This window comes from Salvelinus alpinus, chromosome 14 (assembly GCF_045679555.1).
Source record: "Salvelinus alpinus chromosome 14, SLU_Salpinus.1, whole genome shotgun sequence".
NCBI lineage: Eukaryota > Metazoa > Chordata > Actinopteri > Salmoniformes > Salmonidae > Salvelinus > Salvelinus alpinus.
The window spans coordinates 24,219,257-24,237,236 of NC_092099.1; the positions used below are offsets into that span (position 1 = coordinate 24,219,257).

General features: G+C 44.7%; 1 protein-coding gene and 2 pseudogenes across 1 annotated transcript in view; 2 read left to right on the forward strand and 1 right to left on the reverse strand.

Annotated features, from left to right (window-relative positions):
* The first annotated feature begins 4,341 nt into the window (after positions 1-4,341).
* On the forward strand, positions 4,342-5,410 carry LOC139539190 (rhodopsin kinase GRK1-like; annotated as a pseudogene).
* Positions 5,411-7,452: 2,042 nt separating this feature from the next.
* LOC139538230 (protein-lysine methyltransferase METTL21C-like) lies at positions 7,453-9,562 on the reverse strand (annotated as a pseudogene).
* Positions 9,563-11,461: 1,899 nt separating this feature from the next.
* The window catches only part of jam2b (junctional adhesion molecule 2b), a 32,788-nt gene continuing 26,269 nt past the window's right edge, over positions 11,462-17,980 (forward strand). The window contains exon 1 of the mRNA XM_071342093.1: positions 11,462-11,830. Coding sequence (XP_071198194.1) covers positions 11,719-11,830 — 112 coding nt within the window. The 5' untranslated portion in view covers positions 11,462-11,718. The remainder of the gene's footprint in view (positions 11,831-17,980) is intronic.

Sequence of the window (17,980 nt, forward strand, 5' to 3'; positions counted from 1 at the left end):
GAAAAGCAGTTGGATGGTATTTTCTCAATTGGCTTCAATAGCTGAACTAGGACTATAAAACCTCAAATGTGTCAAACATATTAAATCCAATGGGAAATCTGTGTTAATTGACTTGCAGTTTAATTGACTACGTTATGATAATGGTGCCCGGGGTGACTATCCTGAGCTGAATGGCAAGTGTCTTCACTGACATTTTCAACCTCTCCCTGTCTGAATCTGTAATACCAACATGTTTTAAGCAGACCACCGTAGTGCCTGTGCCCAAGAACACTAAGGTAACCTGCCTAAATGACTACCGACCCGTAGGACTCACGTCTGTAGCCATGAAGTGCTTTGAAAGGCTGGTCATGGCTCACATCAACATAATTCCAGAAACCCTAGACCAACTCAAATTTGCATACTGCCCCAACAGATCCACAAATGATGCAATCTCTATTGCACTCCACTGCCGTTTCCCACCTGGACTAAAGGAACACTTATGTGAGAATGCTATTCATTGACTACAGCTCAGCGTTCAACACCATAGTGCCCTCAAAGCTCATCACTAAGCTAAGGACCCTGGGACTAAACACCTCCCTCTGCAACTGGATCCTGGACTTCCTGACGGGCCGCCCCCAGTTGGTAAGGGTAGGTAACAACACTTTCGCCACACTGATCTTCAACACGGGCACCTCAGGTGCGTGCTCAGTCACCTCCTGTACTCCATGTTCACTGATGACTGCACGGCCAGGCACGACTCCAACACCATTAAGTTTGCCATTGACACAACAGTGGTAGGCCTGATCACCGACAACGACGAGCCAGCCTATAGGGAGGTCAGAGACCTGGCTGTGTGGTGCCAAGACAACCTCTCCCTCAACGTGATCAAGACAAAGGAGATGATTGTGGACTACAGGAAAAAGAGGACCGAGCACGCCCCCATTCTCATCGACGGGGCTGCAGTGGAGCGGGTTGAGAGCTTGAAGTTCTTTGGTGTCCACATTACCAACAAACTGACATGGTCCAAGCACACAAAGACAGTCGTGAAGAGGGCACGACAAAACCTATTCCCCCTCAGGAGACTGAAAAGATTTGGCATGGGTCCTCAAATCATCAAAAGGTTCTACAGCTGCACCATCGAGAGCATTCTGACTGGTTGCATCACTGCCTTGTATGTCAACTGCTCGGCCTCCGACCGCTAAGCACTACAGAGGGTAGTGCGTACGGCCCAGTACATCACTGGGGCTAAGCTTCCTGCCATCCAGGACCTCTACCAGGCAGTGTCAGAGGGCCCTAAGAATTATCAGACTCTAGCCACCCTAGTCATAGACGGTTCTCTCTAATACCACACGGCAAGCGGTACCGGAGCATCAAGTCTAGGTACGAGAGGCTTCTAAACAGCTTCTACCCCCAAGGCATAAGACTCCTGAACACCTAATCAAATGGCTACCCAGACTATTTGCATTGTCGTCGTCGTCCCCCTTTTATACCACTGCTACTCTTATCTATGCATAGTCACTTTAACTACCTACGTGTACATATTACCTCAACTAACCCGTGCCCCCGCACGTTGACTCTGTACCAGTACCTCCCTGTGTATAGTCTCGCTATTGTTTTTTTTACTGCTGCTCTTTAATTACTTTTATTTCTTATTCTTAGCCATATTTTTTTTAACTGCATTGTTGGTTAGGGGCTCGTAAGTAAGCATTTCACTGTAAGGTCTACTACACCTGTTGTATTCGGCGTGTGTGAATAATACAATTTATTTTATTTGAACGTGTGAGCGATATGATGGAAGAACTGAGGGCTAGAGGGACCCATAACCATGTTGCTTTCACCTGTCTGAACCTTTCATTTCCGAGGGCCAGGGGCCTTTCCGAAGGGTCTAGAGTTGTCCATTTTAGACTGCGCATGTCCCCCCTATACTGTGCTGCACCGCTGCTTGTTCTTTAGACAACAGGTGCTACTCCAGCCACAGTGACTGAATATATTATTTTCAGCTTGGGCTCACTCTCAGCCTGTGGTATTAGGGAGTTAGTGGATAAAGGCATTACTGTCTGAAGGGTGTTGAGTCAGGTGTGTGTGAGAGAGACCGATAAAGCGCTCAGGAAGTATGCCTTGGGACATGAGGAGGATCTTGTGTCCTCTGTCCTGCTGAAGGCACTTATCTTTCTTTCTCCTTCCTATCGCTCCCTCTGTTCATCTTACCCTTCTCTAATCCTCCCTTTAACGGCTTCACTCCCTTTCTCTAACACCTTTTACTCTCACATTTGAACTTCTTTATCTCACTTTTCTCACCCGATCTCTCCTTCACCATGCTCTCTGAGTGCTGCAGGCAGCCCCTCTCCCTCCATTGCCATGGATTTGGGCAGCCTGACCACGGTGGTTGCCAACTCGGCCTACATCAATGCCCGTGAGAGCTTTGATGGCTCAAACCTGGCGGCCTCGCCTGACAAGAAGTACCCCACCCGCCTCAAGCTGCCCCACATCAGTGTGTGAGGGCCTCCAGGAAACCCTGGACCTGGCCTTCTAGTCAGTCTGTGTGGAGCAGCCCATTGGCTAGAGAGGAGAGGTGTCTGCCTGCCAGATGAAGGCCACAGGGAATCTGTACACCTGCATGAAGCTCAACAAGAGGCTGAAGAAGAGGAATGGCTATGAGGTGAGAGAGGGAGGGTGGAGTGAGTGAGTCTTTGGTATGCCCCACCTGAACTGTAGTCTAGTCTCCTGATGTTTACTGTAGTTGTGGTCCCCAACCTTTTGAGTCGAGATCACTTATGCAGTCAAAAACCTAGCTGAGATCTACAGCACAAAAAAAAAAATTACGAGATTTTTAACAAACTAATAAAAACAGTTATGTAAGAATGAGGTTTGTGCAGTAGGCCTAATAGCTTATCACAGCATATTGGCTATATGCCTGGCCTGTCGATATTGTTCTTCTATACAGACCATATTATATTTCAAAACTCGAGCTTTGATAACAAAATAGATCAGTTGGTGCAGCACTTGCGAGGCAAAGCTGAGCATAAATTGAAATAATTTGCCAATTACATTTTTTTATTTTACTGGACTGATTGCGTCTGATGGTCATGGTGCGTTCAAGACAACTGGGAACTCGAGAGAAAAAAAAAGGGGGGCCAGCCTTTGTGCCTTTGTATCATTGGCTTTTCTACAGAAATGTTTTGTGATCGACTAGGAGTGCCTTGAAGGTTGTCCAGTCAATCAGTGACCACTGCTGTAGTTGATGTGAGAGAGAGAAGATACTATCTAAAGGGGGAAATTAGTTAATTAGAGTACAATATGCTTCTGTAGACTATTAATGCTAGATCAGAATAGGATTGTAAACACAATGACTAATGACATGGAGGGTAGTGCTACAGTGTCTCTGCCTCTGTGACTGTTAGAACCCCCTTATCTGGAGTGGAAATGGTTATGTTCATGGAAGCAGTTTTGATGTAGGCTACAGTACCTGTTCTCCAGTAAGTGATGAGGAGATAATGGTCTTAATCACTATAGCCTCTCTTGGCCCTCTGTATTAAACACAGCACAGGGATAGCGTGATTATAGAGAGCTTTAGGGAAAGCTGTGCTCAATGGAACTGCTGAGGATTGTCTAGGGCCCTGTTTTGAAAATTGTTAAAATACAGAATTCCTCATAACAGTCACTGATATAATATGATTAGATAGGTGAAAGCAAGGATTCCATGTCATAACTTTCACTTATCCAGCCATGTTAGATCAGTGATTACTTCAAGGAAGGAAAGATGCATTTTAAAAGTAATCGAACAGGGACTACCAGTATGAATTTGTGAGTGAGTGGTTGCTATTGTCATGTTTGTCCCCCTCCTCTGCTTTAGGGGGTGATGGTGGAGAAGAGGATCCTTGCCAGGGTTCGCAGTCACTTCATCGTGTCCCTGGCCTAGAATACTCTGACTGGTTATGACCATCATGAATGGAGGTGACCTGAAGTGAACTCATGCACAAAGCACATACCCACACACCCTGCAGGAACTATCCTATTTGTTGTTTCTTGTAATAGATCTGTAACATGTTTGTTCTCGTACTGCACCAGATACCACATCTACTTGATAGATGAGAACAACCCAGGGTTTGAGGAGCCCAGAACCTGTTTCTATTCTGCTCCGATCATCCAGGGCATGGAGCACCTCCACCAGAAGAGCATTCTCTACAGAGACCTCAAACCTGGATAATGAAGCTGCACACTGAGATACAGTTATGTACACACACACGTTTGTTTGACGTGATGCGACGTTGTCCTTAGGTAATGTGCGTATCTCTGACCTGGGTCTGGTGGTTGAACTAAAAGAGGACCAGACAAAAAGCAAAGGCTATGCCGGAACTCCACGTCAGTCTCACCTGCCCGACCTCATTATCTCACAATGGTCTCACGTTTAGTGTCTCCAAGAAGCGCCACTCTGTCTCTTGCGACTGACCTTTAACCTTTGACCTCTGCCCCAAGGGTTTAATGGCCCCGGAGCTGCTGAAGGGGGAGAAGTATGACACCTTAGTAGACTATTTCGCCCTGGGGGTCACGCTGTTTGAGTTCATGGCCGCCAAGAACCTGTTTAGGGAACAAGGGTAGAAGGTAACCCACTCTATCCTGCCTCCCTTTCATGTCTTAACTCTTCAAACTGTGTGAAGGCTAATCCATTTAATTCAGAGGTCTTCAATTCTGGTCGTGTTGTAGAGCCACTGGAGTCTGAAGGCTTTTGTTCCATCTCGGCACTATCACACCTGTTTTTCATTCATTCATAGACAATGATTATTTGAGTCAGGTGTGTTAGTGCAGGGCTTGAACAAAAGCCTGTACACCCAGTAGCTCTCTTGGTCCAGAGTTGGTCTATGACTGATGTAATGTCTCTAACCTGCAGTCGTCTTCTGGTCAGGTTGAGAAGGAAGAGCTGAAGGAGCGTTTCATGATCGGGATGGTGGTCTACCCAGAGACATTCAGTGAGAACGGCAAGTCCATCTGCTCCGGGCTGCTGGAGAAACAGGTGGACCAGAGACTAGGCTTCAAGAACGGCGCCTGTGACGAGATCGGGGCACACCCCTTCTTCAGCGGCATCCACTGGAGGAGACTGGACGCAGGTAAGGATGCAAATTCCAAGTGATAACAGAACCAAATGGTAAATTCTAAATGTGGGCTGTATTTGGGCTATTATAATTTTGCTTGGTTTCTATCTAGGTCATCCCACAGCTGCCACAAAGAGACTTCACGTCAGAAGCACACTATCCCGCCCTATGAAGTTTCCTGTGCAGGGAGTCGATCTTGGAACAGCCTAAGTCATCCACCTGCTGCTTGGCTTGACTGTTACTGTGGAAAAGGAGGACAAAATGTAGAGCGCAGATGTTTCGGACCAGACCAACAGTAGCCCTTTGCAGTGATGTTGTGTTTAGTTCACTAGTAATGGAAAATTCCAACTGACATCACAAAGCACTGCCAACTGATTATTTATTGAATGCTAGACGTTTGGAAAAGAACAATGGAAAAAAACTGTAATAAAAAAATAACTCAGAGAGCTTGATGGGGACATACACTGGCCTTGTGACAATGATACCTGAACCCAGACAAACACTGAAACAGAACAGCCGATCAAGTTCTACACATCAACTTTGCCATGGAGATGGAACACTTGAGTGATACGGACTGCTCATTGGTTGAGACTGTTCCGCTAGGCCAAGAGTGAGAAAGGGCTTTGGACCTCCGTAATTCAGTTGGGCTCAGCAATAGATATTATTCTCTATTCTCAAAGCATCATCAAGACATAAGCGTGTGAGTGAGTGGAAAAAATAGAGAAAATGAAAGATGCCGTTTGATTCTGCAATGAAACTGTAACAAACCGGTAGTATAACTCACTAGAATTAGTGAAATCTTGCCTTTCTGTAAATATACAGTGCCCTCCTGAGTTATTGGCACCCTAGGTAAATATGAACTAAAAAGGCTGTGAAAAAATGTAATTGTTGTCTATCAGCTTGATCTTACACTCAAAATATCCTATGAATCTAACCTTTTAATTAAGTTAAAATTGTTCTAAAATAAATTGTCATTAATAAATAATTATTTTATTCAGATATGCGTGTCACAATTATTGGCACCCCTAGAAATTCTGATGAACAAAATCTGATGTAAATTCTGATTGATTAAGATTTGGCTTTTTAAAGTTCATCTGAGTCTTTTGGAACTCTTAAGTGGTCATCCATGACTTCCTGTTTCACTGGGGTATAAATATGAGGTGACACAGATTAAACTCCCTTAATCATCCATCAGCATGGGAAAGGCCAGAGAACACACAAATTATATTAGACAATGTTTTTGATCTTCATAAATCAGGCAATGGCTATAAAAAAGATAGCTACAAGCCTGAAAATACCCATCTCCACTACTAGGGCAATAAGATATGTAAAACAACTGGAGCTCTGCTGTATCTGCATGGAAGAGGATGTGTATTTGGCCCCCACGCACAGTGAGAAGGATGGTTCAAGTGGCAAAAAAATATCCAAGGATCACATTTGGGGAATTGCAGAAGTTGGTTACAGCTTGAGATCACCAAGTCTCCAGAACTACAATTAAGACACCACCTCCATGCCAACAAGTTATTTGGAAGAGTTGCGAGAATAAAGCCTCGGCTGTCACCAATCCTCAAATGCAAGCACCTGGAGTTTGCTAAATGTCATTGGGGCTTTGATTGGAACCGGGTTCTATGGTCTGATGAGACTAAAATAGAGCTTTTTGGCACAAACACCAGAGGTGTGTTTGGTGTAAAAAGAGCCATGGGCATGCAGAAAATAACCTAATCCCCACTGTGAAGTATGGTGGTGGATCTGTGATGTGGGGCTTTTTTAATTCCAAAGGTCCTGTGAACCTTGTTAGGGTACATGACATCATGGACTCTATTAAGTACCAGGAGATTTAGGACCAAACCTGTCTGCCTCTGCCAGGAGGCTAAAACTTTGTCGTTCTTCCAGCAGGTCAACGATCCAAAGCATACCTCCAAATCCACACAAATGTTTCACTGACCATAGAATCAAGCTTTTGCAATGGCCAACCTAGTCTCCTGACCTAAACCCTATTGAAAACCTGTGTGGTGAGCTGAAGAGGAGAGTCCACAAGCGAGGACCAAGGACTCTGAAGGATCTGAAGAGTTTCTGTATGGAGGAATGGTCTTAATTCTGTCTCATCAAACATTATAGGAGACTCAGAGCTGTTATCTTGGCAAAGGGAGGGTGCACAAAATACTAAGTGCAGGGGTGCCAATAATTGTGACATTGTTTTTTCATAAAATAATTATTTCATGACGATTTTATTTTCTTTGAAAATGTTTAACTCAAAGGATAGATTCATATGATATTTTCAGTGTAAGATCAAGCTGATAAACAACAATGACATTTTTCACAGCTGTTTTTAATTCATATTTACCTAGGATGCCAATAATTAATGAGGGCACTGCTTATAAAAATGAGTGTTTAGCTTTTTATTAAACTAGTCTGTTTTCATGTTTAGTGGAAAAGTGTTTGACCAGATTTTTGACAGTAACTTTATACAATAACTGTCAATATATCTGTGGTGATGCTAATGCAGACTATGGAGTATGGCGAAAGGAACACATTTTTCACACTGTATTGCAAAGCAAATTTATTAACAAAACATTTGTCACTATCAAATATATGAAGAAAAAAACCACTGGTAGATAAAATTGTTTTTTGAAAAGTCACATGGAGTTTCTGCATGACACATTGTAAATATAATGTAGCTCACAGGAATGTCATTGAAACACAGAATCAGCTTTTGTTGTCTGTCTAATAAGTCTATGCTGATGAGGTGAATGTACCCATCCCGAGGATGACTTAGCACCACAGAATGGGCTCCAGGCAGTCCGTTCTCTGTAGTGAGCAAGTGAGCTCCTGTTTCATCCACGGTGAAGAACAACCTCCACCTCTTCTTTCTATTTCTCTCCTCTTTTCCTTGAGTCTAGCTCTTCTCCTCCCTGGTCTCTCCATCCCTCTTTCTCCTTAATTTCTCACTATCCCCTCCACTTCTATCCTCTCTCCCTCCTTTCCTCCCTCCCTCTCACTCCCGTGCCGTGGCCTTGTAGATCCTCACGTCCCCCTCCTTCAGCTCTGTCAGTAGCGTCGTATTAAAACAACTCTCAAAGCTCTCCTTGAACCTCAGGTCTGACTGAAACCTCACCTTATTGGCCCACAGGAGCGTCGTGCCACTTGCTGGTCTGCAGAAGTGGCGCATGGTCGCCAGCAGCTCCTCCAGGTAGTCGTGGTGATACACCACATCGGCTGCCAGAACATAGTCGTAGCGACAGGAAGTACAGGGGAAGTCTCTCTCGAGGTCTTGACCCCAGGTGAGGGCCCTCACCTGGGGGCGTGTAGCGGCAGCGGCTCTTGGAGTTACGAGAGAGGTTAAAGGTCAGGTTGGGAAGGATTTCGGGCAGGTCGGTGGCCGTTACCCAGGCTCCTGGAAAACAGGACAAAAGGGAACAATCAGTCAGTCAATCAGTCAAATTAATCAGTCTATCAAACCATGTTACCAACTGACAGACTCACCCAGTAGACTGGCCAGTGGCCACTATACAGTTAGGCAGACTGACTAAGAGACTGAAGGACAGACTCACCCAGTAGACTCGCCACAACAGACAGTAAGCCTGTGCCTGCCCCGATCTCCAGAACTGCTTTATCCAGTAGATTTACCTGCTGCCGGTTATTCTCCAGGAACTGACTTAGAGCCACCGCCTACACACACACACACAATCATCATCCTCATCACTACGATCAACTATCGCACAATGATTGTTAGTAAATCCAGATCAGTCCATATGAATTAAGTGCATTGAGTTTACATTCTTCCTTGTAAAAATGGGTTTCTATCATCATATTCCACTGTCGGTGTGCATCTGTAGAACTCACCCCCGGCCAGATGAGGGCGCCGTAGGAGTCCAGAGACTCTCGGATGCAGATTTCATGACCAGCGATGAAGAAGGACTCTTTTCCCAGGGTGTAGTAAACACTGGGCTCCCAGACGTTCAGTCTGTCCAACGCCTATCTGGCCATCTGCTTACGGTCAGACACCACTGTAGAGAACAGGACCACAATACAACCAGGAACTCTACACCACACTGGATGGCCAACATTTTAATAATCACTACTACAGTACACACGGTCACAACATAAGACTGACCATTACACACAACCACAGATCGAACAATGAGACAGATGTTTCACAGGATGTATAAATCTGAAGCATCCGGGTGGCATTTCCACTCACCACCAAATTTGGTGATGAGAGGAAGCCAAGTGGCTGGCAGTGGGAGAAGAAGTAGTCATCAGCAAAGTCCGTGCTAATAGGAAAAGTGTGAGTCTTAGTTTGCATTTTTTTCTACACTAGATCACAGTCACCATTCCTTACTGTTAAGGTTAGGAAACCACTGCTTGCCTTCACCTGCTGTTCCATTTTCCATTGTCTCTTCTTCTTCCCTGTTCTCACCAGGCTCTCCATCTGTCCTTTCTTTCTTGGGAACCTCCTGGTCAGACTGTTTGGCTGTAGAGGAGCTCTCCATCGCCACAGAACACTGTTGACATTAGACTACACTTTAGTTGACCTTGTGCTTGGACTGGGCAATGGTGAGTCCGCTGCTCCCCTATCTCCGTTGGGTCTGGTTGTCTGGGTTCGGGCCCAGAGAAATACTTATTTATAACCAACTGTCAGCAGCAAGCCACTCACGCTCTGAAAGGGAATACATCACCGACCTCCCTCAGCTCCATGCTCTTACAGTTTATCTTCTCCACACATACAATCACCAGACTTCACATCAAAACATTGTTCGCTAAGACGGTGTTTGTAAGTATCAGAATGGAGCATCATTAATACAAGTAAGTTGTAACGGCTTTTACAGACACGTTAATCTCCACATACTAATGTCCAGGAGGCTTGCAGACTCATAGACTCATGCTCCAGAGAAATTAATAAAGTTGAATGAAATTGAACAGGATGCGTGAGCTAAGATGGAATGATGTATGATATGTAATACAGACCTGTGTGAGGTGGTGGTCTCTTTCTCTGTCTTTGTGACTGACCTTATGCATCCTGTGTTTATAGCTGGCCAGCATCCCTTTAAACATGTTCCCAAAACACTGAGCTATAATTACGGAAGGGAGGGAACGTCCGACTAAGCTAGTATGATAGAGTGACAGTCAGAGAGAACGGGAGTCAGATATGCTGCCTAAAGCCAGACCCCCACTTTGACTAAAGCCCTCTCCACTGTTCACTGATCCCACTCACATGGAGCCAAGTGAAGTCACCATTTTCAGGGATGTTTATGTGTGTGTTCCACAGGAGGTTGATGGCACCTTAATTGGGGAGGACGGGCTCACGGTATTGGCCGGAGCAGAATCAGTGGAATGGTATAAAATACATGGATTACACGTGCGTGCGTGTGCGTGCGTGCGTGTGCGTGCTTGCGTGTGCGTGTGGTTAGCTGTAATGAAATGAAAACCAGCAGTATCTTCCAACACCGGTTAGGAATGTTTTAGAGCCTCTGTGTTGCAATACCCTCCTCCACTGAGTTTGGAAAGCAATACCCTCCTCCACTGAGTTTGGAAAGCAATACCCTCCTCCACTGAGTTTGGAAAGCAATACCCTCCTCCACTGAGTTTGGAAAGCAATACCCTCCTCCACTGAGTTTGGAAAGCAATACCCTCCTCCACTGAGTTTGGAAAGCAATACTCTCCTCCACTGAGTTTGGAAAGCAATACCCTCCTCCACTGAGTTTGGAAAGCAATACCCTCCTCCACTGAGTTTGGAAAGCAATACCCTCCTCCACTGAGTTTGGAAAGCAATACCCTCCTCCACTGAGTTTGGAAAGCAATACCCTCCTCCACTGAGTTTGGAAAGCAATACCCTCCTCCACTGAGTTTGGAAAGCAATACCCTCCTCCACTGAGTTTGGAAAGCAATACCCTCCTCCACTGAGTTTGGAAAGCAATACCCTCCTCCACTGAGTTTGGAAAGCAATACCCTCCTCCACTGAGTTTGGAAAGCAATACCCTCCTCCACTGAGTTTGGAAAGCAATACCCTCCTCCACTGAGTTTGGAAAGCATGGTTTGATCCCATATCGACTATCTGCAGCCCGTTGAAACCAGATTTATGAGATTATGACAATAATATGAGAGGGCACACTTAAGGCATGCCTGTCGTGGTTACTGCCTATGGCTCAGATTACACTATACACTTTGTGGAAGTCTTATGAAGTTAATGTATTGTGTGACATTAGTTTGTGGGGTCAAGTATCACTGACCCGGACTTGACCCCCTCTCCTCCCTGTCAGCACTGACCAGGGAATGAGTTGGCTCTCCTCTCCTGTTTCTCTCACCACAATTGACTCACTCTCTCTCTCTCTCTCTCTCTCTGTCTGTCATTCATCTCCCCGGCCTGTATTCTCTCTCTTCCACCATCCCTCTCTCTCTCTCTCGCATGCACGGATAACCACACACAGACTAGAGCCAGCTGACACTAACAGATGAGAGGATTTCTGAGTGTGTAAATCTATAAGCTAGGCTCGTTGTCATGTAAATGATATTGCACAATATCAAAACACTCATACCAGTCTAAGGATCACTCAAATAGTTTGATTTATGTTAGACAGTAAGAGGGTTGTTTGATTGGTGATTATGTACAGGAGAACAGAACAGCCTGTTTCAACGGCTTCCCTCTTTTATGAGCAGATCTTTGATTGGCAGGACTGATTCCTCCAAAAATGGATCAGAGGATTCTGATCTTCTGTCACGCCGCTGGATAATAGCTGATCTGGAGAGGCTTGGAATACAATGTGAGTTCATACCATTCCCAGTTGTATCCAAGAGAGACAGGTGAGTAGAATAGATCATGGGACTGTGCTATGTGGGGGATGTAGTTGTAATTTTTATGTTTGACTTACAGTAAACAGTTGGTTTGGGGTCAGTGAGACTATGGCAGTGGATGTCTGGTGAACAGTTGAGAGGCTAGAGCATGCCAAATATGGATGGGCCTATAGCTCATGTAGTTTATGATTGAGCGTTGATGGAGTGGAGTCTAATCCAGCCTGTGTGTGTGTGTGTGTGTTAGTCAGGCAGGCTGCAGGCTTATTCATTCTCATAGCCCTCTGGAGAAACAGGTGTGTCTGGCCTTAAAGAGTGCACACACGTCCACAGTAGCAACAGCTGCAGAAGAAGTCTCATCTTAATGGAATACAAAAATACTGGTTTAATACAGAGGGACTGTTTCCCAGACACAGATTAAGCCTACCCATAGGAGAAAAAATAAATACATTTAAATATATTTAACGTCACATAAAATGTATTTCATTTTTTCCCCCCCTTATCAATCTACACACAATACCCCATAATGACAAAGCAATAACAAGATATTCAAATTTTTTGGAAATGTATATAAAAAAATATTTAAAAAATCACTCTTACATACAGTTGAAGTCAGAATTTACATACACCTTAGCCAAATAAATTTAAACTCAGTTTTCCACAATTCCTGACATTTAATCATAGTAAAAATTCCATGTCTTAGGTCAGTTAGAATCACTACTTTATTTGAAGAATGTGAAATGTCAGAATAATAGTAGAGAGAATGATTTATTTCAGCTTTTATTTCTTTCATCACATTCCCAGTGGGTCAGAAGTTTACATACACTCAATTAGTATTTGGTAGCATTGCCTTTAAATTGTTTAACTTGGGTCAAACGTTTCAGATAGCCTTCATCAAGCTTCCCACAATAATTTGGGTGAATTTTGGCCCATTCCTCCTGACAGAGCTGGTGTAACTGAGTCAGGTTTGTAGGCCTCCTTGCTCGCACACGCTTTTTCAGTTCTGCCCACAAATTTTCTATAGGATTGAGGTCAGGGCTTTGTGATGGCCACTCCAATACCTTGACTTTGTTGTCCTAAAGCCATTTTGCCACAACTTTGGAAGTATGCTTGGGGTCATTGTCCATTTGGAAGACCCATTTACGATCAAGCTTTAACTTCCTGACTGATGTCTTGAGATGTTGCTTCAATATATCCACATCATTTACCTCCTCATGATGCCATCTATTTTGTGAAGTGCACCAGTCCCTCCTGCAGCAAAGCACCCCCACAACATGATGCTGCCACCCCCGTGCTTCTCGGTTGGTATGGTGTTCTTCGGCTTGCAAGCTTCCCCCCTTTTTCCTCCAAACAAAAGGATGGTCATTATGGCCAAACTGTTCTATTTTCGTTTCATCAGAGCAGAGAACATTTCTCCAAAAAGTACGATCTTTGTCCCCATGTGCAGTTGCAAACCGTAGTCTGGCTTTTTTTTTTTTTTTTTTTTTTTTTTTTTTTTTTTTACATTTTATCCCCTTTTCTCCCCAATTTTCGTGGTATCCAATCGCTAGTAATTACTATCTTGTCTCATCGCTACAACTCCCGTACGGGCTCGGGAGAGACGAAGGTCGAAAGTCATGCGTCCTCCGAAGCACAACCCAACCTAGCCGCACTGCTTCTTAACACAGCGCGCCTCCAACCCGGAAGCCAGTCGCACCAATGTGTCGGAGGAAACACCGTGCACCCGCCCCCTCGGTTAGCGCGTACTGCGCCCGGCCCGCCACAGGAGTCGCTGGAGCGCGATGAGACAAGGATATCCCTACCGGCCAAACCCTCCCTAACCCGGACGACGCTAAGCCAATTGTGCGTCGCCCCACGGACCTCCCGGTCGCGGCCGGCTGCGACAGAGCCCGGGCGCGAACCCAGACTCTGGTGGCGCAGCATAGCACTGCGATGCAGTGCTCTAGACCACTGCGCCACCCGGGAGGCTAGTCTGGCTTTTTTATGGCGGTTTTGGAGCAGTGGCTTCTTCCTTGCTGAACGGCCCTTCAGGTTATGTCGATATAGGTCTTGTTTTACTGTGGATATAGATACTTTTGTATCTGTTTCCTCCAGAATCTTCACAAGGTCCTTTGCTGTTGTTCTGGGAATCATTTGCACTTTTCGCATCAAAGTACGTAGCGGTATGACGGCTGTGTGGTCCCATGGTGTTTATACTTGCGTACTATTGTTTGTACAGATGAACGTGGTACCTTCAGGCGTTTGGAAATTGCTCCCAAGGATGAACCAGACTTGTGGAGGTCTACAATTGTTTTTTCTGAGGTCTTGGCTGATTTCTTTTGATTTTCCCATGATGTCAAGCAAAGAGGCACTGAGTTTGAAGGTAGGCCTTGAAATACATCCACAGGTACACCTCCAATGGACTCAAATTATGTCAATTAGCCTATCAGAAGCTTCTAAAGCCATGACATCATTTTCTGGAATTTTCCAAGCTGTTTAAAGGCACAGTCAACTTAGTGTATGTAAACTTCTGACCCACTGGAATTGTGATACAGTAAATTATAAGTGAAATAATCTGTCTGTAAACAATTGTTGGAAAAATTACTTGTGTCATGCACAAAGTAGATGTCCTAACCGACTTGCCAAAACTATAGTTTGTTAACAAGAAATTTGTGGAGTGGTTGAAAAATGAGGTTTAATGATTCCAACCTAAGTGTATGTAAACTTCCGACTTCAACTGTATGTATGTATGTATATATATATAAATATATATATTTACCCCAAAAATATATGGGGTATTGGAAAGAATGCAGACAGTTCCATTGATGATACAATGTATCTGCAATATTAAAGCTGAAAAATTGGGGAGATGTCTGTCCATAATAAAACGCTGCTCTACCTTCTTAACAGCACTATCAACAAGGCAGGTCCTAGTTTTGTCGCACCTGGACTACTGTCCAGTTGGGTAGTCAGGTGCCACAAAAAGGGATGATTCCATATGTGTTACTTCATAGTTTTGATGTCTTCACTATTGTTCTACAATTTAGAAAATAGGAAAAATAAAGAAAAACCTTTGAATGAGTAGCTGTTCTAAAACTTTTAACTGGTAGTAATATATATATATATATACACAGTACCAGTCCAAAGGTTGGACACACCTACTCATTCAAGAGTGTTTCTTTATTTTTACTATCAAAACTATGAAATAACACATATGGAATCATGTAGTAACCAAAAAAGTGTTAAACAAATCAAAATACATTTTAGATTTTAGATTCATCAAAGTAGCCATCATTTGCCTTGATGACAGCTTTACACACTCTTGGCATTCTCTCAACCAGCTTCACCTGGAATGCTTTTCCAACAGTCTTGAATGAGTTCCCACATATGCTGAACACTTGTTGGCTGCTTTTCCTTCACTCTGCGGTCCAACTCATCCCAAACCATCTCTATTGGGTTGAGGTCAGGTGACTGTGGAGGCCAGGTCATCTGATGCAGCACTCCATCACTCTCCTTCTTGGTCAAATAGCCCTTAAACAGCCTGGAGGTGTGTTGAGTCATTGTCCTGTTGAAAAACAAATGATAGTCCCACTAAGCTCAACCCAGATTGAATGGCGTATCACTGCACAATGCTGTGGTAGCCATGATGGTTAAGTGTGCCTTGAATTCTAAATAAATCACTGACAGTGTCACCAGCAAAGCACCCCCACACCATCACACCTCCTCCTCCATGCTTCACGGTGGGAACCACACATGCTGCGATCATCTGTTCATCTACTCTGCGTCTCACAAAGAAACGGCGGTTGGAAACCAAAATCTCAAATTTGAACTCATCAGACCAAAGGACAGATTTCCACCGCTCTAATGTTCATTGCTCGTGTTTCTTGGCCCAAGCAAGTCTCCTCTTCTTTTTGGTGTATTTTAGTAGTGGTTTCTTTGCAGCAATTCGACCGTGAAGGCCTGATTCACACAGTCTCCTCTGAATAGTTGATGTTGAGATGTGTCTGTTACTTGAACTCTGTGAAGCATTTATTTGGGCTGCCATCTGAGGTGAAGTTAACTCTAATAAACTTATCCTCTGCAGCAGAGGTAACTCTGGGTCTTCCTTTCCTGGGACGGCCCTCATGAGAGCTAGTTTCATCATAGCGCTTGATGGTTTTTGCGACTGCACTTGAAGAAACGTTCAAAGTTCTTGAAATGTTCTGGATTGACTGACCTTCATGTCTTAAAGTAATGATGGACTGTTCTTGCCATAATAAGGACTTGGTCTTTTACCAAATAGGGCTATATTCTGTATACCATCACTACCTTGTCACAACACAACTGATTGGCTCAAACGCATTAAGAAGGAAAGAAATCCCGCTATTTAACTTTTAACAAGGCACACCTGTTAATTGAAATGCATTCCAGGTGACTACTTCATGAAGCTGGCTGAGAGAATGCCAACAGTGTGAAAAACTGTTATCAAGGCAAAAGGTGGCTACTTGTAGAATCTCAAATATAAAATATACTTTGAATTGTTTAACACTTTTTTGGTTACTACATGATTCCATATGTGTTATTTCATAGTTTTTATGTCTTCACTATTATTCTACAAGGTAGAAAATAGTAAAAATAAAAATAAAAACCCTGTAATGAGTAGGTGTGTCCAAACATTTGACTGGTACTTTCTTGCTAGATCGTCTGAGAACAGCCACCCGGACAGCTGATGAAACTGAGAAGTCTTTCTGTCTGTAATAAAGCCCTTTTGTGGGGAAAAACGTATTCTGATTTGCTGGGCCTGGCTCCCCAGTGGGTGGGCCTATGCCCTCCCAGGCCCACCCATGGCTGCGCCCCTGCCCAGTCATGTGAAATCCATAGATTAGGATGTAATGAATTTATTTAAATTGACTGATTGATTTCCTTATGTGAAACATTTTGAACTTGTTATCTGTTGTGTTTATACACTGCTCAAAAAAATAAAGGGAACACATAAACAACACAATGTAACTCCAAGTCAATCACACTTCTGTGAAATCAAACTGTCCACTTAGGAAGCAACACTGATTGACAATAAATTTCACATGCTGTTGTGCAAATGGAATAGACAAAAGGTGGAAATTATAGGCAATTAGCAAGACACCCCCAATAAAGGAGTGGTTCTGCAGGTGGTGACCACAGACCACTTCTCAGTTCCTATGCTTCCTGGCTGATGTTTTGGTCACTTTTGAATGCTGGCGGTGCTTTCACTCTAGTGGTAGCATGAGACTGAGTCTACAACCCACACAAGTGGCTCAGGTAGTGCAGCTCATCCAGGATGGCACATCAATGCGAGCTGTGGCAAGAAGGTTTGCTGTGTCTGTCAGCGTAGTGTCCAGAGCATGGAGGCGCTACCAGGAGACAGGCCAGTACATCAGGAGACGTGGAGGAGGCCGTAGGAGTGCAACAACCCAGCAGCAGGACCGCTACCTCCGCCTTTGTGCAAGGAGGAGCAGGAGGAGCACTACCAGAGCCCTGCAAAATGACCTCCAGCAGGCCACAAATGTGCATGTCTGCTCAAACGGTCAGAAACAGACTCCATGAGGGTGGTATGAGGGCCCGACGTCCACAGGTGGGGGTTGTGCTTACAGCCCAACACCGTGCAGGACGTTTGGCATTTGCCAGAGAACACCAAGATTGGCAAATTCGCCACTGGCGCCCTGTGCTCTTCACAGATGAAAGCAGGTTCACACTGAGCACATGTGACAGATGTGACAGAGTCTGGAGACGCTGTGGAGAACGTTCTACTGCCTGCAACATCCTCCAGCATGACCGGTTTGGCGGTGGGTCAGTCATGGTGTGGGGTGGCATTTCTTTGGGGGGCCGCACAGCCCTCCATGTGCTCGCCAGAGGTAGCCTGACTGCCATTAGGTACCGAGATGAGATCCTCAGACCCCTTGTGAGACCATATGCTGGTGCGGTTGGCCCTGGGTTCCTCCTAATGCAAGACAATGCTAGATCTCATGTGGCTGGAGTGTGTCAGCAGTTCCTGCAAGAGGAAGGCATTGATGCTATGGACTGGCCCGCCCGTTCCCAGACCTGAATCCAATTGAGCACATCTGGGACATCATGTCTCGCTCCATCCACCAACGCCACGTTGCACCACAGACTGTCCAGGAGTTGGC